General features: G+C 38.3%; 1 protein-coding gene across 7 annotated transcripts in view; it reads left to right on the top strand.

Annotated features, from left to right (window-relative positions):
* Positions 1-27,905, top strand: part of ITPR2 (inositol 1,4,5-trisphosphate receptor type 2) — a 489,277-nt gene that overhangs the window by 349,368 nt on the left and 112,004 nt on the right. For 6 of the 7 annotated variants that reach the window (XM_019834732.3, XM_019834731.3, XM_019834733.3 and 3 more), the window contains one exon: positions 23,898-24,005. The exons of the other annotated variant lie outside the window; for it this stretch is intronic. In XM_019834732.3, coding sequence (XP_019690291.2) covers positions 23,898-24,005 — 108 coding nt within the window. The remainder of the gene's footprint in view (positions 1-23,897; positions 24,006-27,905) is intronic. 7 annotated transcript variants of the gene reach the window in all.

Genomic DNA, 27,905 nt, shown 5'->3' with positions numbered 1-27,905 from the left:
TTCTTTTCCTTAAGTATTTGACCTCAGAGCTGCCATTGCTTGAGCTATATTCATTTTAAGGGATGCGCATATACATACACTAAGTAGCTAAATTTTAATTTATACTGAAGTGGAATGAAATGTATATATTACTCAGACTACTTAAAATGTTTTCCTTAGAGACTTCCCCACTCACCTCTTTGCAATTTCTATTACTGTTATGTTAATATATAGTAATCAGCATTGCTTCGTTTACTTTATTTGTAGAAACAGAAGGATGGGTTTGTAATTGGATACATAACTTCCATCTTTAATATCTTTGAAGGGTTTTAACTGATTTACAATTACTTCATCTTTATTATTGCTTGTAGTGCAGAAAGTAGAAAACACAGCTGGGCTTTTCAGCTCACAGAGGCACTTGTAACTCAGTAATATGTTGGCTAGAATATTATACAAATAGCTTAGTTGTTATTCACCCTCCATTTTCTCCATTAGCTGATTACGTCACTCAACTTCTCTGACTTTACCTTTCTTGTCTATAAAAATCTGAGGGGTATCCATCAACTGTGTTTCCAGAGTAAACTTTCAGAGACTTTTATGGACACTTAGAGAATAGTTGGACCATGATGGCTCTTTTACCAGATTAGATTATGTTTTAAATAATGTAACAGAGAAACTAACCAGCTACTGGATATTTATGTATTTATTTATACCTTTCCTACTCACGAAAGGAATCTGAGGTCAAGTAAGAAATGCACTTGTATAATTAGACTGTTAGAATTCAAGATCAAAAGCCCTGAGAAGGAAAAGGAATCTAAGTATGCTAAGGGTCTTGGCTGATATTCTTACTGCTTATCAGTAGGACTCTGAGCTTCTTGGTAACCAAGAGTGAAAAATCATGTGCAATACAATTAACATCTATACAGTTCGTTAATGGCCAACTTTTTTCTGGTATTTAATTCTAGAAGAAAACTGTGTAAGGGCATAGGACAGCATGGTAGACGGTGTTTTCTAAGCAGTTCTACAGAACACACCAGATTTTATACAAGTGCACAGAGCTGTTTTTCAGTCTTCGGGGATGAATAATGTTCAGCACTTCTGAGTTACAATCAAAAGTGAGTATAAATAAACTGGAAGTATTTACAGTACAATAGTCATTGTGAAAGTAGATATGTAAGGTCACTTCGTAGAGAGACTTCGATAATGTAGAAACTTTCCAATATGTAAACTTAGTAGAAAAAAACCTTTTCTAATGTCAAGAGATTATTTTACTAAAATCGCAGAAAATGGACCAACCTTAATTGACCAGCTACATGAAGAAAAACTATTGTTAAGTCTTGGCAACAGATATGTAGAAATATAAGCAACTGAAGGAACTTTGCCTGAGAACTTAACATAATTGTAAGTTTTCTTTTCTAAAAGAAATTCTTTTCTAAAAAAAAAAATTCAGGATCAACTATTTTCCCCCTACCAAAAGATATTTTTCTGTGTTGCCTTCACAAAGCAGTCTGAGGTAATAAAATACATGATTATTAACTAATGCTACTTTGAGCATTAATTATTGTGTTTCTTGGCAACCAAGGCAAAGAGAAATACTTGTTACATGATTCATATATAATGCAAAAAAACAACAACAAAAAGCCACTCCTGTTGATTATTAGTGTAGCACAAAATTTCTTTGCATTTAATTTTAAGAGGAATTCATTGAGGGAACCCTCATGTAGTAATATTAATTTTTGGTAGTGTGACAGAGGTTGGGATTAGCAGGCCTTTCTCACTAGTATAATTTGGAAAAAAAAATGCCTCTCAGACACCAAATTTAAAAAAATAAATAAAAATATTGTTGTATCCTGTTGCCATATATTCTCTGTAGTAAAAAAAGTAAGCAGATTTTCAATTAAAATTTTAATGTAATATAAAGGTTGAAAATTTTTTCGATCAACAGCCCATGCGTCCGGCATCTACATGGAGCCTGGTGCACAGGAAGTGCTCCATAGACATTAAGTCTCATCAGAATTCCTTTTATAACTTTCCCCAGCTAAATTCATTCTTAATTCATTCTTTATTCAGTGCATATTTACTGGTTACCTGCTGTAACCAGGCTCTGTTCCGTGCTCGGGATAAAGTAGTGAGCAGACAGACGAAAATCCCTCCCCTCAGTGAGCTTGCATTCTCATGGGGATAGGTCTCTCCTTGTGACTACATCATTTGCTCCTTTCGGGGGCAGATAATCTACAGGTATCATTTGTGCCATGGACGTGAAGATTAAGGTGTGCAAATGAGATATAGTCTCTACCCTCATGAAATTTACCATTCGTTACAGGGAGACATAAAAACAATCAGTGTGGCAGCTCCTGTAGAATATGTATATCTGGGGTGCCCTGGGGTGTCAGGTTAGGAGTGGGCCTCGGAAAGTGAGCTGGTGGCAGAGACAGGGGAAGAGCCAGAGGAATAGAGAGGGAGCAATTTCTTTCTATACTCGATCATTCCATCATTTGCTCAGCATTCAAGCATGAAAATCTGCTTCTCCAAAGCCCCTAGTCCACTGGGCCATTACTCTGCTCCCTTTTATACCAAGACTTCTCAAAAGATTGTACACAATTGCTATCTCCAATTCTTCTCTTTCTCTTCTCTCTGGAATCCATCCCTGCCAGGCGTTCATCCGCAGCGTGACACCAAAACAGCTCATGGTGAGGTCACCAGTGACTGCCGTCTTGTTACATCTAATTTGTTCTCATCCCTCATCTTATCTAGCCTGTCACTAACATTTGACACAGTGGGTCACTCTCTTCTTTTTGAAATGATTCCTCCACTTAGCTTTCACACAGCACAGTTTCCTGGTCTTTCTGCTTCCTTATTGGCCCTTCTCAATTTCTCTTACTGGTTCCTATTGCTCTCTCCTGCTTCTGTCAGAAGTGTTCTAGTCAGTGTGTTCTAGGACTCATTCCATGGATCTCTTGTCTCCTCAATTGACACTCACTCCCGAGATAATCTCATTCAGTCACGTGACTTTAAACACCAGCTGTACCACAATAAGTCCCAAATTTATATCTTCGGCGTGGGCCTCTCTTCTGAACACCGGACTGGTACATCCAACTGCTTGTTTGAGATCTGCATCTAAATGTCTTTTTAGGCATCTCACACTTTACATATCCATAATGGAACTCTAGATTTCCCAGTTTTTCTAACTCTGATGCAAATCCAGGCACTGTGACTCCAGAACCTGAGCTCCTTATAATTGCTTTACCCCGTCTGTTCCTGGGTGTTCCCATTGCACACTGTGCTTACATCTACCAGTGAATTATTGTGGCCTATTTAGTTGTTTGTCTTCTCTTCTGGACTCCGAATTCAGTAAAAGCGGGTGTTATGTATTATTCATGAATGTGTTGCGAAACGCATAATACTTGTGTTTGATATGACAAATACTCTTGATTGATTAAGTGGATGAGTGACTATTACAGTCAACGAGTGAGCGCCATAGATGACTTAAAAGGAAATAGCTAATCTTGGCTGGAGTTACTGCAATGGGCTTTGTGGAGGGGCTGATATTTTAGATGAATCTTACATATGGATGAGTTTTAGATAGGCAGAAAAAAAGTGAGGAGGGGGGCTTCTCCATCATAGGGAAAGAATGAGCATGAGTAGAGGAAATATTCACCATAATATGTATGCGGAGGTTAAATGCTCTGGGACATTACATTCAAGGGACAGAGGAAACAGTGTGGTGCCGATGTGAGAAGTAGCAGTGGAGGGCACATCTTAGCAAATTCTAGAGGGCTTTAAGTACCAAAAAATAATTCAGTGTAAATATATATTGAAATGTGACATAGCATAAATTTCTGCTAAACTGCTCCTTAGGGTACTTAGTTCTTCTTTATGGTGCCATAACATTAATGAGATATTAATGATTTTTGTAGAATGCTGAAACAGTAACACAAAAACAAATGGCACAGAAATCTGCTTTAGAAGGTACCCACTGACTCAAAAGTATTATTACAAGTCTTAAAAAGATCTTTTAATGATTGTACTTTTATTCATGCACTAATTCATACCCTGACATTATTAAGCAAGTGTTTAAAGATAAATCAATTAAAAATGAACCCATGAGAAAATATAATTAGTAAACACATGAGCCAGTATAAAAACATTGACATCAAAGCACTAAGTAATATTCTGGGCCTGCATGTTTATACACGTGCTTGCATGTATCTGCCTATGCATACTGATTAACTTGTTTTTCTAGCTAAAACATAAATGTAAGAAAGATAAACTATACAGCTAACACTTTATCCTGAAGACGCATTGTAGAAGTATAAGACAGGATGCCATGAGAGAGATCCAAATAATACCTTTTAGTCAGTAGATCCAGTTCTAGAACATATTAAGCTAGTGTATGAAAACAATTCTCTTCTGGTTTAAGAGCTGAGAGACTCATATATGGATGTGAGTCTTACTAGTAATGCAGTGAGCTTGCTCAGCACTTGTGTTTTGTGGCTATTGGTACATTCTGAATTTCAGAATTACTTACAGAGACACAGAAAAATGACAGACCATTATAACAAAATCATTCTGGAAGATAAACTGTTGGGCTAAAAAGTCAAGTTTCAGAAGGGGAAATAGTTATCCTCAGCCAGACCAAAAAAGTCCCCCTTCTACGTCACAACCAAGTAGTTATATGAAATTATACAGCGGGGGAAATTTCTGGAAAGTCCCTTGTTAAGATTTATGTTATTGATAAAATAGAATCATTTTTAGACATATAAAATTGGTTGGTTCAAAACCTAGCTTCTAGAAACCTATGTATGTGTGTATCTATTTCTCTGTTTCTGTCATTTTAACATCTTGTCAGCTGTATGAGACCTGCAAACCATAAATGTGCATTACATTTATAAAGAGTTTGCTGACATTTTGCAAAGGGTCCCATAGTAAATATTTTGGGCTGTCTCTGCTGTAGATACTCAACTTTGCCATTCTACTGTAAAAACAGTCATAGAGAATATGTAAACAAATGAGCATGGCTGTGTTAAAGTGAAACTTCACTTAAAAAAACAACAGGTGGCAAGTCCGATTTGACCCATGAGCTGTAGTTTTCCAAACCCTGCTTTAGATGATTTTTACAATCTTCACAGTCAAAAAGTTTCCCGTGTGTCCCACATTTGAAGTGTCTTTATGCACGGGGCGCCTGGGTGACTCAGTCAGTTAAGTGTCCGACTTTGGCTCAGGTCGTGATCTCGTGGTTTGTGAGTTTGAGCCCCACGTCAGGTTCTGTGCTGACAGCTGGGAGCCTGGAGCCTGCTTCAGATTCTGTGTCTCCCTCTCTCTCTGCCCCTCCCCTGCTCATGCTCTGTCTCTCTCTGTCTCTCAATAATAAATAAAAATGTGAAAAACATTGAAGTGTCTTTTTTTTTTAACGTTTATTTATTTTTGAGACAGAGAGAGACAGAGCATGAACGGGGGAGGGTCAGAGAGAGGGAGACACAGAATCTGAAACAGGCCCCAGGCTCTGAGCTGTCAGCACAGAGCCCGACGCGGGGCTCGAACTCACAGACTGTGAGATCATGACCCGAGCTGAAGTCGGACGCTCAACCGACTGAGCCACCCAGGCGACCCAACATTCAAGTATCTTTATGCAGAAGAATCAGTAGGTCATGTGTTTGTAAGTATTTTTCATGTTTATATTTATAATGTTTAATTCATTTTGTATGTGAGTGTAACACACACACACACACACACACACAGAGACATAGAGTTTCTGACTGGATAAAAGAGAGCACACTGGCCATTCTTTCCTTCCATTGCTATGACTCTGATTTCAGTGTTCTGTGAACAGTGAGAGTTTGATCATAAATGAGAATTGACTAAGCAATCAAGGGGGCAGACATATGTTCATTCATCAAATTGAGCAAATGAATGAATCAAGTATGAAACAGAATCAAGTATGAATCAAGTAGCAGAAGCAGAAGAGGGGGACAGGAAGGCAGAAGCAATTGGAATGAGAGAGAATTAGGGGTCAAACTGGAAGAAACTTAGCTGGGGGAAAAGGTACTTTTCTGTTTGCATCTGATATACAACTTGGGACAAACTGTGTGTTAAAGTTAAGGTCAAAAGCAGTGGTTCTCAAATTGTAGTGTGCCTCAAATCCTGGACCCCATCCCCAGAGACTTTGAGTCGGTCTGGGTCAGAGCCCCAAATCGCTTTTTTACAATACATCCTGGATATTTTTACTCGAGTTGTCTGCAGGCCAAAAAGTTTCAAAAAAGCTACTCCAGACTTTCTCCCTCCTCAGCTTCCTTCCCTAATTGTCTGAGAGCCTGATCACCTGATCCAGATACAGCTATTTCATTTCATTCCCTTCCTTCTACTTTTGTGCTTTCCGCCTTCCAGATATCAGGCTAATTTGATTATCACCTAACTTTCGTTTCTGTTAAACCACGCTTTCTCAGAAATTATAGGAATTGATCTTTGCTATTTTGTAATAGGAAGAGACCTTTTAAAAACTTGCACCAAAACAAATGAAAACCATAACTCTTTTGTAGGCATCTATTCCTTGGCCCTATAAGGCAATGTGAGAATCCCGAGCCTCCTACTGCTTTACATGTAAAGTCTCTAATGGCCAAATATGAAGAGAAGGCCAGAATGTTGGGCAAAAGAGGGAGAGGGACACAGATGAGGCTGAGGAGGTAGGCAGGCGGGGTCAGGTCCGGAGGATGTGTAGATCTGGGCAAGGAGAAGCCATCACCACCTCCTTAACCCAAGCACGGCTGCATCCCTGGCCAATTTAATGAGTGGGAAAGGTATGAGGAGAGTGGGACTCATGTGTGAGTCTTGGATAACTCCCAGGTACAGAGTTGGTGGGTGAGTAGATGATGGTGCATTTCACAAGATTGGAAATAGAAAAGGCTTGGAGGTACAGTGTGGAGAGGAGAAGCCTGGTTCTAGATCTTTGGTATCTGAGAACCTAGGGGACATTAGGTTGGAGGTGTACAACATGCAGTTGATTACATTGTACTTGATTCTCAGAAAAGAGAGCCAGGCTTGGAACATCGATGTACAGAGACGTTAGCATAGATGCTGTTGGAAATGGTGGGTGTAGTTGAGATTTCCTAGGAAGAGCCACTGGAAAGAGAGGGGTAAACCGTCAAGAACAGAACCCTGAGGGCATCTGGGTAGCTCCACCAGTTAAGCATCCAACTTCAGCTCAGGTCACGATCTCACCATTGGTGAGTTCCAGCCCCTCATCAGGCTCTGTGCTGACAGCTCAGAACCTGCAGCCTGCTTTGGATTCTGTGTCTCTCTCCCTCTCTCTCCCTCCCCTGCTCACACTCTTTCTGTCAAAAATAAATAAATATTTAAAAAATGTTCAAAAAAGAAGAGAATGGAACTCTGAGTAATATCACACTTTAAAAGAAAGGAGGAGGAGAAACCTGCAGAAATGGGTTGAGAATGAGTGGTCTGAGGAACGGGATGTGAACGTGAGGTAGGACGCAGACTCACAAAGGGGAGTGGGACCAGGGGCCCCAGTGAATTCAACACACAGGTGCAGCCATAAATCTGATTCCAGGATTTGGCACTCAGCAGGTCACCAACAGTCTTACCAAGAGCAATCCACACTGAGTGCCGGGGGCCCCAAATGGGCAGCAGCAAATGGAGGAGGCTGAATGATTACTACCTAAAAAGTAGATACACTCCAAAGTGTACATTAGAGTCAAAGGAGCAATGATTCAAAGCACCTCAGCCAAAATGTCCCATTCTGACCCCAATCTTATGCAGAACAGAAGTGAAATATTAGTTCTAAAACATGGAGGGGAGGGAAAACAAGATATAAACAATGGTGCCATTACAATTCACTGTTGTCCCACTGAGCAACTCTATTGATAACCCTCAATACACTACAGTTACTCTTCAGAAGAAGTGGTGTGTGTTTGCGGGTATGTGTTTGGTTTAAAACGTCCTCCAAGATGTCCTAAGGCTCCTCGTATTTATCCTTGCTTTCCTTTCAGCTCCGCGGCCTTACCAAAAAACAGTTTCAGTAAAGGGCCAATAGGAAATACTCACAGGTTCCAGTTTGCAAAAGCACATCTTGTTCTGTCAGACGGGGATTTGTTTTAGCTTGTACCCACCCTGGGTGGTGCTTCATGGCTCTCATCTGGTAAGACGTGCGTGCTCTGGGATCGCAGCAACAGTGCTAATGAAATGTCAGTGGGCTTGGGAGCTGCAGTGAGGCCTTCCCGCTCTGACTGCTGAGACGGAGGCAGGAAGGAGAGGTGCATCAACCCTCCTGAAGCTCATTAGGGTAAGGTAGGGCTCGAATTCAGACAGCATCAGCATCAGGCTCTAAATGGATGCTGCAAGAGGGCCCACAAATGAGCTCCAAAAGGAATAAACAGCATACCTGTTTATAGTTTTAACAGAAAACAATTTATTAGGGCAAGGTTTCCTTGCAATTGTTCCCCTCCGTCGCCCCTAATTTTATTGACTGCATCACAGATTCTAGAAGTGCCTCATATTTTAACTTGTTTTTAAAGTTGATCACTCCCACGTGTTCCACATTGACACAAACTGAGGAGAAGTTTTCCAAAGCAATAAATTGAACACACATATCAGGAAAAGATCAATGCTTTGGTGTTGGTGATGACAGGCAGCCAGGCCCTTGCTAGCTTCCTCCGAAGGCCCTGACATTCTCCTTTCTTCTATGTGGCAATCTGAGCCCACTGTGGCACAGGGAAGCTAAGTCTTGAAGTCGTCATCTGTCCCTCCCGAGAGTCACTCTGAGCTCTCTCTCTAGTGAGTGGCATGGTTCTTTAACCAGTTATCAAGCTAAGAAAGCTGGCATTCGTCTTGACCCTTCCATGGCTGCCATCCAGAGAGCACATCCTCTCGGTTCTACCTGCTGAATGTCGCTGGGATCCTCTCCGCTTCTTACTCTTTCTGCATTTCCTCCTCTTGGCCATCCTCGTTTCTTGCCTGGACAACTGCAGCAGCCTCTTGTTTCTTTGCCTGTGGTTAGAGTCCTTTCAGTCACTTTCCACAGGGAAGTCAAAGGGATTATTCTCAAAAGTGTCTGTCTCTTCATTAAACACTTCAGGAGCTTCCAATAGAACAGAGTATGCACCCACTGGCATGACTTAGGAGACATTTTAACGTCATGTTCCTGATTACTCTTCCTTCTTTCTATTATGTTAGCTCACATTTAGCAACATCTTACTTTGTATGAGGTGCGGTGTCTCATCTAATCATCTCATAGGTAAATATTAAAAAGCACTGTTATTAACCTCATTTTGCTGAAGAAGAAAGTGAAGCTCAGTGAGGCTGTTACTTTGTCCACGATGCTTGATTAACAAGTGGGATAGAAAGGATTTGAACCCAGGTCTCTCCAGAGCCCGTGATGCTAACTATGCAGTCCTACTCCCTAGCCATCTCTGGCATCATCCCTCTTCTTGCACTGTATGTTTCAGAATCTGCCCACATTCCTCACCACCACCCTGTCCCAAACTGCCATCTCTCACTGGGATTATTGCAATGAGCGTCTGTTCTCCCTGCTTCCATTCACCTGTGCCTGCCTTTATGTCTTCTCTAACACAGTGACAGCACTAGCCCTTAAGTAGAGTATGTCATCTGTCTGCTCATAACTTCCCAATATCCAATTTCTGAGTAAAACTCAAATCTTGGCATTGGCCTCAAAAGCTCCTCAATATGACCTGGCCCCTTTTCCCCCTTCACCCATCTCTCTGGCCACCTTCCTCCTTACCTGCTCAAGCCACACGGGTCTCATGGCTGTGCTTTGAAGTCAAGAAGTATTGCTTTGTGTTGTTGAATTTACTGTTTCTTCTCCCTTTTAACTTTCTGCTAAACCCTTCTGATCATTTGATTTAAAATGGTAACTTCCTGGGGGTGCCTCAGTTGGTTAAGCATCCATCTCTTGATCTCAGCTCACGTCTTGATCTTGGGGTCATGAGTTGGAGCCCTGCCTTGGGCTCCTTGCTGGGCATTGGCCTGCTTAAAAATAAATAAAATAAAATAAAATAAAATAAAATAAAATAAAATAAAATAAAATAAAATAAAATAAATAAAATGGCAACTTCCATTGCCCGGTGCTCCTTACTCCCGTCCTCTGCTTTATTTTCTTTTTAGCATTTGCTCGTTTGTTTGTGTCTTCTCCATTACCAGAAAGTCAATCCATAAAGGCTGAAGATTTGACTGTCTTGTTCACTTTTATAACTCCATTTCCTGGGGAATCACTGGGCACACATCAGGGGTTCATGAACTATTTTAGAACGAGCATACAAGACATACACCCATCATTGTATTTGCTCATGATTGCTTAAGTTATAAGGAAAACTTTTTTTGTTATTTTGGATTGGGATTATGAGTCCTTTGTTGTATAAAAATTGCATATAACATGCTTTATGGATCTAACAATTTTATGTTCCATTTATAGATAATTCGTGACCTCATCATATAGTACCAAAGAAGCTTATAACACAGGCAGTAACTGTCTATAGCATCTATGTTTGTGATCAATACCTGTACCCTTAAATGTCTTTTCTACCAGCTAGCTGTATCATTTTCTGAGAAAGGAGAACAGGATTTCCTAAATGAGTTTGTCTCTAAATTGTATTTCCTCCCTTCTTTTCATGCCCTCCTTTGTATTTTCATTTACAACCTGGGCAATTTAACTTCTGAATGACTAGATAGCATTTAAAAGGGTGTTGGATGTCACAGAATGAACAAGTAACAAAATGCATCTGTTCAAAATTCTTTGTCTCTTTTCACTTTGATTCAAGTGATCTGTATCCTTACTTAGAGTTGAAATTCACCTTGCCACCTCATTTCCTCCTTTATTAGGTTTGCCTTTGAAATGCAGAAGTTCACTTGAGCAATAATTCTCTCACTTTTGAGAACCACTCTAACAAAAGCTGACCTTTTTTTTAAGCAGCTGTTGATTAGACAGTTAAACATCGAGGCAGCACTCGCATGATAGTTCTCAGTCTGATGTAACTTGGAAATAGAAAGCTATAACAACCTGAGGTTGAAATGCTTTCAAGCAATTGAGCTTAAAGTTCCTGAAAATTATCTTGTAGGGCTTCTTCTCAATTCCCCACATTCCACCCCCCACCCCTCCCCCCCCACCCCCGATTTTACATCTGGCTAATTTGCGCACTTCAGATTGGATTCCTGAGCACACTGGCAGTGTGAGAACTGTTGTGGAACTCATCATTATCATTCCAAGCCTTTAATTAACCCACTTGAAAGTGGCTTTGTCATGTCTATGAGCAACAGAAAAGCAATTGACTCATTCTTAGAATAGGTGTATCATAGGGGAGAGTAATGAGTAATACTGTGCTCTTCACTAAAGCCTCATCGGTCCAGGAGCATAAGGAACATTAAGAACACAGATCCTCCAGTAATTCTCTTTGATACAATAGTGTAGGTATTACTGTTTTCTCACAGCTAGGTAAATTAGACATAAAAAGGTCAAGTGATTTGTACGTGTTCCCATGAAAGGTCAGTGGCGGAACCAGAGGTAATCCCTCAGTGTGAATGATAAGACCACTCTCTCCAACAATTGCTTTGAGAGCAAGGACCCTAATGTTTTTTTCAGTCAACCGCAAGACCTATTTTGATATGGTCAGAGGTCTCAAAAAGATGCTTCTTTTCACCTCTTTGTGCTTGCCTTGGAAAAAAAGAACCACTAGAAACAGTGAAAGAATTAGAATGCTTTTGAAGAGATAAGGGACAGTATAATTCTTATTTTCTTTATGTTGTAAGTAAATGACTAATCACTTTATTCCATAAATAAGAACTAAAATATCTTTCACATTTACAAATTGTAATTCAACATTTCATAAAAATCAATCTCCTCTGGAAAATTAGAAACATATACCATTAAAAATTGGTCAGACAGGAACATTCTATGCCATCCATCCATTCAATAAATATTTATTAAGGACCTGTTCGGTACTGGACACTATTCTGGAGGCATGGGATACAACAGTGAACACAAAATTCCTGCCATCCTGAAACTTATAGTTTAGGTGAGGGAGACACACTAAAATCAAATAAATAGCATTTCACACTCGCATATCATCATCTGAATTGTCACAGAGAAGGATCCTTGTGTTCTGCCGTTCCTATCCAGATCACATTTGAAAAATCACTCGGGAGGGAACGCGGATGGGAAATATCCAACACACTGATTTGTAAATGCTTGATGGAGCTACTAAAGTAGTCTTATCCTCTCGTCTCTGGATCTGAAGAAATAAATACATTACTTCCTTATAGGAATAGTAAGACCCAGAAATTTCGAAGACTTATCTTTATGATCATCAGAAAGAAATAGAGTCTGGATGAACATCTGTCTTTCATCAATTCTACGGAACAAAAATAAAAACTACAAGTGTACATCATTTGGGGGTTTCCTAGAGATTAGTTGCTACTTTCTCTTTTTATTAATGTTTATTTGTGTTTTGTATAATCACATGAAACATGGAGAATTGGTTTCGTTTTTTGCTTCTCACCCCCAAATATTTTATCCGTTTTGAATAGGACACTACAACAATGATTAATGTAGAATATTTTTGTGAAATACTGATTTCAGATAAGATGACCTACTTACTATTTTCATGTAGTCTTTTTCATGTAGTTTTAGTCCTTCAGAAAATATTGATGTATATTCTTACTATGATATCAGAAGCAATTAAGCATGATGCTTCATTAAATTTTGCATGAAAAATATAAAATGACAGGTATTTTTTTCTAAACATGAAAAATTTTTTTTATAAAATTCTAGTATATATAGCTTTTGAAGTATTGAAGTAAAAGAAAGTATGACCTGTTCTGGTTGAGCAAAATCAAACTCAAGAATAAGTTTGACTTAAATAATTGTAGGGGAAAAGTTTGTTTTAGAAGGTAATTTTGTTCATCTACTCTTTTCATGAAAATAAGCATATAAACTAATTTTATAAACTAATACGCGTACTATATATTTTGATAAATATTATATAAGCCTCCTTATTAGCAATTTTTTTTACTTGAATGGGGTTCTAGGACAGAAATATTTTTAAAAGTGTAAAATGAGCTCAGAAATTAAAGCTATGAGTCGTAAATGACCAATATTTATTTATTTGTTTGGTTTTTTACTTATTTACTTATTTATTTACTTACTTATAATTTATTTTTCTTTCAAGTTTTCATCTAAATTCCAGTTAGTTAACATACAGTATAACATTGGTTTTCAGGAGTAGAATTTAGCAAGTCATCACTTACATATAACACCCGGTGCTCATCACAAGTGCCCTCCTTAATGCCCATCACCCATTTAGCCCATCCCCCTACCCAGCACCCCTCCATCAACCCTCAATTTATTCTCTATCCTTAAGAGTTTATGGTTTGCCTCCCTCTTTTTTTTTTCCTTTCATTTCCTTATGTTCATCTGTTTTGTTGCTTAAATTCTACATATGAGTGAAATCATATAGTAGATAAATGACCGATTTTTAAAAGCTAAATGCAATACTTTTCATATGTCTGATCTCAGTTACAATTGAAAAAAAAATTGTTCAGGAAATTACTGTTATTAAGAGTATCTAATATTGTTTACATTTTTCTTGTAGGGAAGGGAAAAAAAAAACTCCTTTAAAAACTGTTCCTTCTTTAGTTTTAGATTTAAATGGAAAGTGTTTTCCTGTCCAGTATTTAAATTGGTCCTGGTGGTAAAATTTCCTCTCCAAGAGGACAGTGGTTCTTAAATGTAGTCAGGATTGAAATCACCCGGTGAGGGCTTGCTAAAGTGGTTGCTGGGCCCCACCCACAGAGTTTCTGATTCTAAAGGGCCCTGAGGCAGTACCTAGGAATTTGGGTTTCTGAGGAGTTCCCAGGTGATGCTGATGCAGCCGGTTCAGGAACCACATTTTGAGAACCACTCCATTAGGGTGAAATTCAGCAATCACTAGGAAAGCTGGAGTTTTCATAGCAACACTTTGAATGCTTTATGTCAAAACCATAGTGCAAATATAACCTACTACCTTAAATCATTTAAAAATGCATTGTTGCTGGTGGGCCATTTATGTCCGGGGTTTTTCTTTCCTACTTTGCCTTGCTTTGAAGTTTGAGCTATCAAGCATATCTTCATTATAATAACGAAAGGTCTTTTATTGATTTTACTGTGATTTTAGATAGACCCTAATGAATAGGAGTCCAGACCATCTGAAAATTGAGCGGTTTTTTTTGGGGGGGGGGTGCGGGGGTTGTCCGTTTGGTTGGTTGGTTGTGGTGAATTTGTCATTTTGTCCATCTTTGTCTTAGTTTGGCCACAATGGAAAAAATAAACTGTTTTCTAAGAACCGTAAAGAATTTATTTTGGATATTGGATGAATAAAACCTATATATTTTTTAAACTCCTTTTATAAACAGGCTCCTTTATCAACTCCTTTGATAAAGTATAGAGTAATGTTGGCATTCTGGGCTCCTTTAGTCCTGTAGGAGGAGGGAAGGAACCAGGTCATTACTTCCCTATGGTTGTAGGTATGAGGAAACAGTCCTGAGATCTCATGCTTTCCTTGGTGTCTGAGGTCGTTGGTCTGGCAGTCCACCCGTCCTCCACAACTGCCTCTCAAGGTGCTCAGAGGTTTGTGTCGTCTCTTTCCCAGGCTTACTGATTTGTATTTCCCAGAGTGACACTCCCTCTGTTCACCTTCCTCTCCATTGCTATGCTTTCCTCTTGGCCATGCTTTCTTTGAGGCATTCTCTGTTTTTGTGTGTGTGTGTTTTTTAAACTTTATTAATTTATTTTGAGAGAGAGAGAGAATGTGTGTGTGCAAGAGCAGGGGAGAGGCAGAGAGAGAGAGAGAGAGAGAGAATCCCAGACAGGCTCCAGGCTGTCAGAACAGAGCCCGATGCAGGGCTCCATCTCACGAACCACAAGATCATGACCTGAGCTGAAATCGAGATGGTTAACTGACTGACCCACCCAGGCGCCCCTGAGGCATGCTTTTCAGATTCTTTTGGAAGTCCAGAAAAATAAACATTAGGTCTTTCTCTTTCCCCTCTAGTTAAAATCCAAAGTCTGCAAGACATTATGGACAATCATGCTTGACTAGGGAACAAGAAAGTCTGGGAAGGAGAAAAAAGAACTAGCATTAACTTTAAGAAAGACTGAGGTTTTCCAGCTAATCCATTTCTTTACACTCTTTGGTGGAGAATCAGTACTTTCGTCTGCTTCCCATAGCCTTATCTATAATACGATATAGATATTGTATACATAATATCAAACCCATGTCTGTAATACTCGTCCACATTTTCTCCCCTCACTTTACCCCTCACCCCCAACTCTCTAATGTGCTCACCCTTCTGGAAATGCCACCATTTCTGCATCTTTCACTATTTAACCTCAGATTTAATTTGAAAATTACTGGGGGGGTTCCTTCAGCCTTGATTTACTGATTGAAGTAGAGAGCAAGTGATCCTCTCTTTTAGAAATGCCAGAAGTTTATATGCTTACAAAGGGTCTAAGTGCACATACCCCTGCCACAGTGAATATTTTCTTGCTGAGACCACACAGTTCAGTCTCATGTGAGAAAGCCTTTTCTTCTTAACATGAGTTTGACCCTACTCCAAACACAATCATAATCCTGGTATCAATGTTCTAGAGGGACAGTTATTTCTTCTTTGGGTTATTTTCTTTATAAGGGACTTCGTAGTACTGAGAGCAGTTCTGGACTGTTGGCACCATTCTCAAATGGTTTCTCTCTATCCCCCAATTCTTTTTCTAATAGAAGGGGAAAAGTATAAGAAGATCTTAGTTTATCATGTCAAAATTAAGAGAAAAATTCCTTAATGGCTTGCATTTGTATTAGCTTCTGCTATAGATTGAATGTTTGTGCCACCCACCACCCCCAAATTCATATGTTGAATCCCAACGTCCAGTGCAATGGTGTTTGGAATTTTTGCCTTTGAGAGGTGATTAGGTCATGGTGGTAGAGCCCTCATGAATGGGATTAATGACCTTATACCAGAGACCTGAAGGATCCCTTGCCCTTTCCACCAATGAGGTTTTAGTGAAAAGACGCCTGTCTATGAGGAAGTGAGCTCTCCCCAGACACCAAATCTGCTGGTGCTTTTTCCCTTCAACTTTCCAGCCTGTAAAAGTGTGAGAAGTGAATCTGTATGATATATAAGCCATCCAGGCTCTGGTATTTCTGTTTAGCATCCCAAACAGACTGATACAGCATGCTAGGGCTGCTGTACCAAAATACCACAATTTTGAATTTTTTTTAAGTTTGTTTATTTATTTTGAGAGAGACACAGACAGCACGAGTGGAGGAAGGGCAGCTAGAGAGGGAGAGAGAGAGAGAATCTCAAGCAGGCTCCATGCTGCCAGCACTGAGCCCAATGTGGGGCTTGAACCCACGAAGCTGTGAGATCATGACCTGACCTGAAACCAAGAGTCGGATGCTTAACCGATGGAGTCACCCAGGTGCCCCCAATTACCACAATTTTGATAGTCTAAAATGGCAGACATTTATTTGCTTCCAGTTCTGAGGGCTGCAAGTCCTAAATGAAGGTATTGGCAGAGCCATGCTTTCCCTGAAAGCTCTAAGGTAGGGTCCTCACCTGCGTCTTCTTTGCTTCTGCTGGTAACAGCGACCCTTGATGCTGTTGGCCTTGTATCAGTCCCTGTCTCCTGTTATTACATGGCATTCTCCCTATGTGTCTGTGTCTGTGTCCAAATTTCCCTCTTCTTACAAGGACACTAGTCCTTGCATTAGGACCCACCTTCATCCAGTATGACCTCATCTTAACTGAATACATCTGCAAAGACCCTATATTCAAGTAAGATCACACTCACAGCTATTGGGGGTTAGCACTTGAGTATGTCTTTTTGGTGGACACAGTTCAACCTTCGATAGTATTCTCTGCTCAAACTCCTACATGGGTATTTAGTATGATTGCACCTTCCAGACCTGTCTCTCTCTACCCATCTTCTGTGACTTTCTTCATGCAGGTCCCCATCTCCCCTAAGAATGGCTTCCTCATGACATCCTCACCTCCCCCTTCCTGCCTATGGACATTTTATCCATTCTTTAAAACCTTTATCAGATGCATTTTTTACATGATTCTTTTCCTAGTGCTACCACCAAATGTGATCTCTTGCATTCCTGCCCGTATTTTCCTTCATATTAATTACATTTCTATAATTATTTTCATTCCTCCAACTAGAAAGTAGATTGCTTAAAGAAAGAGAATAAGTCTTACTTATCTCTATAATCCCACAGTAGTGTTTTTTTGCTTTCTACATAAAAACACCAAATCAGAGAAAGATACATGTTTTGAAAACAGGTTTGTGTATTTTAAGCATGTCAGAAAAGGTAAACACCTTAGTTTATATTCTCCTGCTGATTTCTCTCTGCTTCTAACAGGAAGAGTGTTTGCTATAAAAGCATTGTACAATTATTAACGTAAACGTACAAGCCAATTATTCTGACTTCAGGCTCCAGCGCACTTTGTGATCTTTGGAAAGGCAGTTGCTCTGTCAGTTTTACCAATTAATACAAGTGGAACTCACATGAAAAAAATCACATGAGAAGTGCCAAAGAATAATTATTGTTGAATATCATTCAAGTGCAATTGCTTGATTTTTTTTTTTTACTCCATCCTTATTTGGACCCAAACTGAAATGAATCAGAATTCTAATGATAGGAAGATAAATGTGAATGGTTTAATAAGGGATGCTGCTAAAAATAAAAAGCCTAAATCTGTCATCTTTATTCCCTAATCTTGGATTTAAAAAGCTGCACAGTGTTACTTAAAGACTTAGCTGTAGGTTATATATGTTTGTGTATATGGTTGTGTACATGGTACTTATGAGTGTGTATGTATTTTATGTATATGCACAAATTTTTATTCCTGTTTAAAGTTGTATATGTACTTAAATTGAAAATATGTCATGACTAGTAATGAAGTGCATGATTTTCCTTCCCCCCCAACACATAATGAAACATCTCTATGCATTCAAGGGAGTCTTTCCTTGTGGGAGTTACGTCTTTATTCTTTTATAAGGCTAACTGCCAATGTTTTGATTTCTTTCTCCCTGATACATATATGCATATATCTGCCCACGTATTACATTGCATTTTTTAAAACTTTAATATTATGAAAGGGATAAATTATCTCAGGCTAGTGTTTCCGTTTGTAGTAATGAGCTAATAAGAGTTTTTTATTAGTAAAATTCTTTCATCACCATTTACCAAGCAGGTATGGCTAATGTAGGCATCATGTCCACGCCATGTATAAAACGATTGCTACAATTTCACCTAATAAAGACTATTGTGGATTGTAAGTATTTCTAGGTCCCAGAGATTTTCTAACTATAACATTATTCCTTTTTAGTATTCAGTGATGATATCCATGTTCAGATTCTCATTATTAGTAACATTGATGGATGGTTGGTTTTCCAGACCATGTTGTATAGTGACATCAGGTAATTTCAAATACTGTTGTGAGGGTCTCTGTGAGCTAAAGTTATATATCATAAGATGACTGTCCTTGTATGTCTTCATTAACTCTTTTCAGGTTTTTAATTAAGATTTAAATTACATTTCTCATTGTGATGGATCTCCACAGATGTGCTATACTTGTCTAGAAACTTACCGTGTTTTTTTTTTTTTTTTTTCCACATTTGGTTTCCAGAGCACATGATATTAAATGATGCTGTTGCTTCTTTGAATTCTGGGGTTGTTTTTCTTTATTCGTGTCATATAAAAAAGTATGTGGCAGGGAATGGTAGAGAAAATTGGCTAAAGTAAAGAGCCCATCACTAAGAAAAAACTGATGTTTGTGATTGGCAGCATGGTCATTCTGGGTACCATTTTTAATAGGAGTGAATATAGAGGGGACTAAATCTTTAAAAAAAAACCCAAAACTATTGAGCATATGTTAATTGGTCTCTGAGAATTTATACTGTGCTTCTAGTACACCGTAAACTTGGACCAGAGAGCTCTGTATCGATACCAGTTATTTTCACATGTTTTAGAATCATTGAGATATTATTTACTTTTGTATTTTGTTTATATAATAGGGATGCTATCCTTGCTTCACAGGGTTCAAGCCCACATTTATTGAGTATTCAGGTCCTTCTTCTCCAAATAGCTTACAATACAGCAGAAGAGATATAAGTACGTGAATTAACTATGAAATAAGAACAGAATATTAAAATGTTTTATTTCTAAAAACCCTGGGAATTCTACCATCATCTGATGTCTAACTATATTTCTTTGGCCTTTGTATTTTATCAAGGAGGAAACAGAGAGATAATTCATTGAGATTTAAGAGTTTTTGCCCAATAAATACACAATGAATGTCGTTCACTAACTTGTTTCTTTAGCAAATATCTATTGTGTCTATTTGGTGTACCAAGTTCTGTTTTTGGCTCTGAGAATGTAGAGGTCAAGACAAGGTCCTTTTCCTTGGAGAGACATAATATTAACTAAGATACAATATGAGAAATTTTGCTATCTAGGTATGTTACAGGGCACCATCTGAACACAGAACAAGCAAGAACAAACTAGGCTACTTAGTCAGGAAAGGCTCTCAGTCACAAAATAACATAAAAGATATCCAGGCAGAAAAAAAATGGTGCAGTTATTTCTATTTTGTTTTTTCTTATTATATATTTTTAATTTTCCAATATATGTGTAGATTACATATATAATTATGAATAAATTTTATTTTAAATGTTTGAACATGTGAGAGAGGCCTCCACATCACATCTTATTTTTTTAAAGTGTCTTTGAGAGTGCCATTATTTTCAATAAAACAAGAAAATGTAGAATCATCTCATTAGCACTGCAGGAAAGAGAGAAGTCCTGCTGTTTCTGTTAAGTAGTACGTACTAAATGAAAATTATCTGTATAGATTTGTACTATTCATTATATCACATAAAATGGCACTGTTGATTTCTTAAAATCATTATGTTAATTTTAATACTATAAAGTAACTATAAAGAAGTAAAAGTTTTTAATAAATAAATTTATAAGAAATTATTCAAATTAATGTCTTACATTGGAAAGCTATCCTTTGTTTATGATTTAAGAGTTCTGATATTTATATTTAATTTATTAAACAAATATGTATTGAATATCTACTATGTGCCAGACACTGTTCTAAGCCTTGGAAATATAACAGCGAACAAAATGGATGAAAATCTCTGTTCTCTAAGAACGTAAGCTTACTCTGTTGTGGCAGGGATAGTTAATGAAGAGATTGATAATAAAACATGGTATGTCAGATCATAGTATGCTATGGGGAAAAATAAAGGAGGAAATGTTGTTGGATGTATTAGGAAAGATGGACGAGGTCATTATTCAAAGCATGTTTATTGATAAGCCAGTATTTGAAAGGAGTCCTGAAGAAGGTGAGGAAGCAAACCATGCAGGTGTCTAGAGGAAGAGGATCCAGAAAGGGAACACCTACAAAGCCTTGAGATGGATACACGCTTCTCAGGTTGAAGGAACAGTCAGGAGCCCCGAAGGGCTGGGATGTTGGGGAGGTACCAGAACAGTAATGAGAAAGGTGTAACAAGGCCAGATTCTATTGGCCTCGTTGGCCATGGTGAAGACTTGGCTCTAACTCTAACTGAGATGGCAGCCATTGGAGGGTTTTGAGTCGAAGAGGCATGATTGTACCAAAAAGATGACTCTGGCTCCTGTGTTAAGGCTAAACTCTGGGAGACCAGGGTGACTCAGGGAGACCAGTTAAAGGCTATTGCAATATTCCGGGTGAGAGAAGATGGTGGCTCAGGGCAGTGTGGTGATGGAGATCAGATGATAGATACATGGTTACACCTAAAACCTGATCATTACTAGTCACTGCTCCCTGCCCCCCATCAGTGAGTTCCACTTTAAGTATCTCAGTCTGGCTTGCCTTTTCTAACTAGTACTTTCTTCTAGCACTTCAACTGCAACACATTTTTTAAAAGACATTAGAAGCTACAATTCATTGATCCTACCACCTTTTCATTGTCCCTCTTGGCTTCATTACCTTTGTAATTCAGCTTAGCTTCCATGGGCCCATTGAAAGTCCTAGCATGGACTCTTAATTTCCACGTATCTCTTTTTGGTGTGTTGTTGACCTTGTCCTGAAACACCACAAATCCCATTAATTACAATTCTGTCTACTTATGCCTGGACCCAGACAGCTCAACCTCACTGGAGAAAAACACACAAGCATGTTTACTGACCTCGCTTTCACCATCACAGAAAGGGAGCTCTTAGGACTTCCTGACAATCCTACTACATTTTCCAAGTGTGTTCACTTTCCCTAGCTCACCATCTCATATCTTCTCTTCCTCAAATTTCCAACACCTCCTTTCTCATCCTCATTATCAGCTTCCTACTACACTGAGAAAATAAAAGTAACCAGGAAAAAACCCAAAACTTTTCTGTGTTCCCATCATCAAAACTAACACCCTCCTGAATCTGCGCCCATAGCTCTGCTGTCAGTATGGTTGAATTTGTTTCTATCTAAGGCAAAAACCTTCCACTTACATCTTAGATTATTCCATTCTCACCTAGTCAAGATGTTGCTTTAGCAAACGTTCCAGCTCTCTCAAAATTAAACGAACATGATGTTACAATTCTCATCTTTAAAAATACCTCCCTTTTGCCTTATCCATTTGTCTAGCTACCACCCTGTCTCTTGGCTCCCCCTTATAGTGGTGCTTTTCAAGAGTTGCCTATACTCATTGTTTATACTTCTTATCCACGCATTCTTACTTCAACTTATTACATTAGGCTTTGGTGTCCACCATTCTCTGAAACTGTTGCTGTCGAGGTTATCAGTGACTTTTAACTGTCACTTCCTGGTCATCATTTGATTCAACTGTCATCAACTTTTGACACAAATGATCACTCCCTCCATCCTGAAGTTCTTTCTTCATTTGGCTGCCAGGACCCCTGATTTCACTGGTTTTGTTCCGAGCTCCCTGGCACAAATTTCTCAGTCTTCTTTTCTGATTCCCCTCCTCTTCCTAAATTCTATTGGTGTTCTTTGGATCTCTTTTCTCTGTCTGAGCTCACTTTTAGGTCATCTCATTAGGCTCATGATTTTAAGTATGACACATATACTGATGACACCTCAGTACATAGTTCCATTCCCGAACTCTGCACAGAACTCTTGATAAACACGTCCATCCAACAGCCTGCTCATCGTCTCCTTTTGCATGATATATAAAGTTTCATGTGTCCAAAATCAACGTCTTGATTTTCTCTCCCTAAATATGCTCCTTCTGCATTTTTCCTTAGTTACTGGAATTTCTAAGCCTTCAGTTGCTCAGGTCTATACCTAACTCCTTCATGCCCTAGATGCAAACAGTAAACAAGTCATGCCAATTTTACCGTCAACAAACTTCTTAAAACATATGCTAATGTGCCTAAATGATTATAATAGTTCTATCCTTTGAAACATATTTAGAATTTTAGAAGCACCTGTAAGTCACAACAAATTTCATGACTACGGTTTGTAATAAAAATCTGTATAATTCACATTTAGTCAAGAATGAAATGTAAATGGTTTTCTTGAGTGAATTATAAATATCCCTGAAAGCCAATCTAAAATAATAGCTTTGGAAATGATTTGTTTTAGAGCAGCATCAATGGAATGAATACTTAATTTACCACGTTACCACTTACAAGTATAATGTTTATGAGGTTTTATAGGTACTGGATTATTGTTTAAAATTTATCTCCATTCTTAATAATCACAATTTGAGTTAACATCTTACGAATAGTACAAAGACTTATTTATTGCTCTGTAAGTTGATAAGAATACTATGAAACCATACTGCTTGAGTTCAATACTGGCTCTATCATTTTCTAGAGACATTATCATGGGCAACTCCCTTAAATGCTCTGTGCCTCAGTTTCCTTATCTGTAAAATGGGGATAATACGAGTGCCTACTTTAGGATTTCCTGGAAGGATCAAATGAGACCATGCACTTAACTGTTTAGGATAAGAGATAGGAATGGGGCCAGGAATAAGAATTATATGTGGATTCTTTTTACTAGAAGCCCTCAGGAAACTTGAGGCATAAGCAGAATACCTGAAAGGTTAAAGACATTGCAGGGTTTCAGGAATTGTTCAAGACAGCCATAAAAGTGATATGTGAAGGCATCATGTATTAGTTATTTACAACGTGAGAGAACTGGCAACAAATGTCATAGACATTCAAATGGGAGAGAAAGATTACTTCTATCAACAGAAGTTTAAGACAATTTGTGGTGAAATTTTTATTCTGTAAATGCCACTTCCACTCCTAATAAAACTGAGAAAAGTATGAATTCTGACATATGAATATTCAGAAGCATAGGACTTTAGTACAAACTGCTAATGTAGAGAGCTTTGATTAGATTCCATAAGAGAAATTCCTCTGAAATATAAATACCTATTTATTTGTGTATATAGAAGCTGCCATTTATATTGGTACTGTTACCTACTGAAGTATCACACTGCTGATCAAGTTGTTTTAGATATGCATGTATTTTAAATCTATTATAGGGAGTATCAGTTATATATCTCTGCGGGTGTTTCTTCTTCCTGGCTCAATTATACATTTATCTAAGATATAAATTTAATCAACAGATAGTAAGTGAACACCTACTCTGGGAGAGACACGGTCTTCTCATGAGAGGAACATATATATTGCCAAACAAAAAAAATGTAAAATTGATATGGTAATAACAGCTGATCCTTATAGTTTCATTATTTATAGCTTTCAAATGGACATGCCTTACTGAAGTGTAATTAATCACCATTAACCCCAGAACTGTGAAGCTATGTGTACAAGTGGACAAAGTAATTTCAAAGTTTAATCCCAGGAAAGGGGGAAAAAGAGACCTAAATCCTTTTCCCTTCTCTTTCCCTCTAGTTGGCCCGTCACAACAAACTCTTACAACAGATGCTCAAACCAGGATCAGATCCAGATGATGGGGATGAAGCGTTAAAATATTATGCCAATCACACTGCACAGATTGAGGTAACCATCAATTATTTCTTGAAAGGGATCAACTGTGAAAATATATGTTCACTTTCTATTTCAGGACATTTTCATAATTGTTTCCTAGAACAATGAAGCAGAATTGAAAAATATAAACTGGAAAAGTATATTTCAAAGGATAAGATGTGAAGAGTCATCTATAAGAAATCGAGGTGCATATCTTTCAAAGCAGTCTTTGATTTTGGCAGATAAAGCAGTCTTTAGTTTTTGGCCAGAACTATATCTACATTTTCTTTTGTAATTAATGTGACTTTTGTTTTACTTTGGTCATAGAAGCAATCATTGCAGAGCAGTGGTGTTTTCATGAAAAGATTATTATAATAGAAGTATCATTCAAGAAAAGCATGCTCGGTAAAAACTCTAAAAGGCTAATTAAAAGAGATCTCTGTGTAAGACAGTGTTCAAAATATGGAAGGCGCTATAAAGTTTTCATATTGATAGCATAAACTTGGAATGATTTATAGCAGTTTCCATTTTCAGTACGCAGCAATTGATGCCCTACCCCCTAAATGAAACATTATTTAATAGCTGGTGGCAACTCAGAAGGTGGAGGTCAACATGGACTTATCATTATGTGTTGTGAGACCCATCTGGCTGTCATTTACTAGCTATGGTATCATTTTGACACTAGTTGGCAGAGCTAATCAGGCAGAAGTGAGCAGAGTAGTTGACGCTTGTCACTTGTAATTTACATTCATACATTTATTCACTTTGGCAGGTATTTTTTTAGTTTTCAGCAGAATGCATGATGGGTAACACTGCTATTAACTCTCAGGGTATATTATCACTACACCTTGTTGTTTCCTATTGCCAAACATTTGGCATAATGAGCATTATTACCTCATATCACAGGATGGATCTCTTGCTCACGTTTATAGACATGAATAATACTGCAGCCTTGGTGGGAGACTTGACCCTGGTAGAACCCATGAGCTGGACCAGAAGCAGAAACATTCTTTATTGCATCAGGTGCTTAGAGACAGAGAGGCTGGCCAAGTCAGGAAGCTGAGGAAGTTGATACAAATTTATCACCAAATCACTTAGGTTCTGAGGAAGGTCCCAGAAGTCACAGTACAAAGCTACAGGATTAGATGAGGTAGGAATAGTAGGTGGGCTGGGTGGGTCAGAGGAAGGGTCCAGTTAATACCTGTGTGAGAGATGGCAGCTATCATTTGAGGTTGGATTTTTACTGGTTTCCCAGCAATGAGGAGGTATTTCACTGCAAATACACAACTTTAGTAATTTGTTAGCAGATCACTTATCTCCATCACATACAGAAGATAATTCTGTGTAATAAGTGCATAAACAAAGGGCGAAGGAAATGTAGAGAAAACAGCAATTAACTGTGCCTGGGGAGTTTCAGGATGGATTTTACAGACAGTTGCCAAAAAAATATATTAAAGATTGAGTAGAAGTTTCTTCATTAAAGATTGGGCACAGAATTTCAGATAGAAGTAAATGAAAGAAAGATGTGAAAGAACATATGAGTGGGGGTGTCTCTTTTCAAAAGAACAACTGTGAAAGATGATGGTATTGAAGATGACTACACTGGAGAAAAACGTGTGTGTGTGTGTGTGTGTGTGTGTGTGTGTGTGTGTGCGCGCGCACGCGCACGCACATGCGTGCGTGCACGTCTCTGTGTGTGTGTAGGATATTTATAATGCTCCTTATAAAATGTGATCACCTAAGGAAAAGTGTATGGAAAAGGACACCCCTGGGCTTCTGGTATGAATAAATAAGCAGAACTGGTGTTGTGCCTTGGGGGCCTGGCTCTGAGACCCCAGAGAAAGGAAGACCATTTGTTGGTTCTTGGATAAATAGAACTTGAGGTGACTTTGAGGCATGCATGAAGTTGGGTACAGAAGTCCAGGGTTCAAAGGAATAGTCTGGACTGATGATCTAACTTATACATGTTGACCAGTCCTCATGCTCATTGGAAGACCAGCTCATATGCCCTACGCAGAGAGGCCTCTCACCCTTCTATCAGGCATTTGTTAGTTTCATCCCACTGCACCTCCCACAGCAGTTTGATCATGCTGTTAAATATATCATATTGGAATATGTGTATTATGTATCACTTGTCCCTTCCTTGAGGCAGGGCCCATTCTTGATCATCTCTATATTTCCAAAACTGACACTGTGCCTGGAGCACCACCATAATAATGATTATTGTTGAAAATAATAGGTTTTCTAAAGTTATAGACTGAAAGACACTGGGAAATTTGAAGGACCTTGTGGGTCACCCATCCAAAGAGAAATTATTCTGTAATGATCTTGCTTCCACTTCCAATTCTTCCTGGGATAAAGATCTCACTACTTCAGAAGGAAACAGATCCAATTTTGAAAATTTGAATAATTAGAAAGTTATTTTTTTATAAAGAGTGCACATCAGCCCACTTTAATGTTTACCCAGTGTTCAGAACATTTGCTCCTCCGTCAGCATGATAGCTTGGCTGTACCATTTGAAGACCCATGATGATCACTAAGCTATAGGCTCCTATAGATTGGGATTCATGATGTTTTTTCACTTTGAATTCCCCAGAGCTCCTTACCTAAGGAGTGAATAGTTATTTGTTGAATAAATATATTGAAAACATTATCCATTTTGGCTTTTTACAGTTAATACATCCCCCTTGTCTGCAGCAATCCCTCTAGTTTGTAGGTACCCCCTTGTAAAATGTGACAACCAGAATCAAACATAGCATTTCATAAAGGATTGAATAGTTTGGTTTGTAATAAATAAGGCTCTATTTATTTTTCAAAATTAATTTTAATTTTAATTTTTAATTTAAATTTTTAAAAAGTCAAAAGCAATGCACCCATTTTTCCCACATCCTGTCCCCTGACTCTGGCAACCACCAATCTATTGTCTGTATCTATGTATATCTATTGTATGTATCTATTTATATTCAGAGTCCACATATAAGAGAGATCATGTGCTATTTGTCTTTCTCTATCTGACTTTTTTCATTTATATGAATAATATAAATGGACCCTTGAAGTCCATTCATTTGTTGTCATAAATGGTGAGATTTTATTATTCTTTATGGCAAATATTCCTCTGTGTATATATACCACCATTTTCTTTACCCATTCATCCATTGACAGACAGGTTGTTTCCATAATCCGACTATTGTAAATAGTGTTGCAGTGAACATGGGGGTGCAGATATTTTTCAAATTAGTATTTTTGTTTATTTTGGATAAATATGCAAAAGTGGAATTGCTGGATCACATAGTAGTTCCAATTTTAATTTTTTTTTTAATTTTTTTTCAACTTTTTAAATTTATTTTTGGGACAGAGAGAGACAGAGCATGAACGGGGGAGGGGCAGAGAGAGAGGGAGACACAGAATCGGAAACAGGCTCCAGGCTCGGAGCCATCAGCCCAGAGCCTGACGCGGGGCTCGAACTCACGGACCGCGAGATCATGACCTGGCTGAAGTCGGACGCTTAACCGACTGCGCCACCCAGGCGCCCCTCAATTTTAATTTTTGAGGAACATCCATATTGTTTTCTACAGTGGCCACACCAATTTACATTTCCACCAACAGTGCCCAAAGTTCCCTTTTCTCCACATCTTCACCAATACTTAATATTTCTAGTCTTTTTGATAATAGTCATTCTAACGTGTGAGATGATATCACATTGTGGTTTTGATTTGAAGTTTCTTGATGATGAATGATGTAGGGCATCTTTTCATGTATTTATTGCGCATTTGTCTATCTTCTTCAGAAAATTATCTATTCAGATCTTCTGCCCATTTTTTAATCAGATTGGGTTTTTCCGCTATTGAGTTGTATGAATTCTTTATATAGTTTGGCTATTAGCCCCTTATTGGATATTTGATTTGCATATATTTTCTCCCATTCAATAACTTG

Source organism: Felis catus, chromosome B4 (assembly GCF_018350175.1).
Source record: "Felis catus isolate Fca126 chromosome B4, F.catus_Fca126_mat1.0, whole genome shotgun sequence".
Taxonomy (NCBI): Eukaryota; Metazoa; Chordata; class Mammalia; order Carnivora; family Felidae; genus Felis; species Felis catus.
Note: the sequence above shows the minus strand (reverse complement) of the source record. Positions and strands in the feature narration are given on the sequence as shown.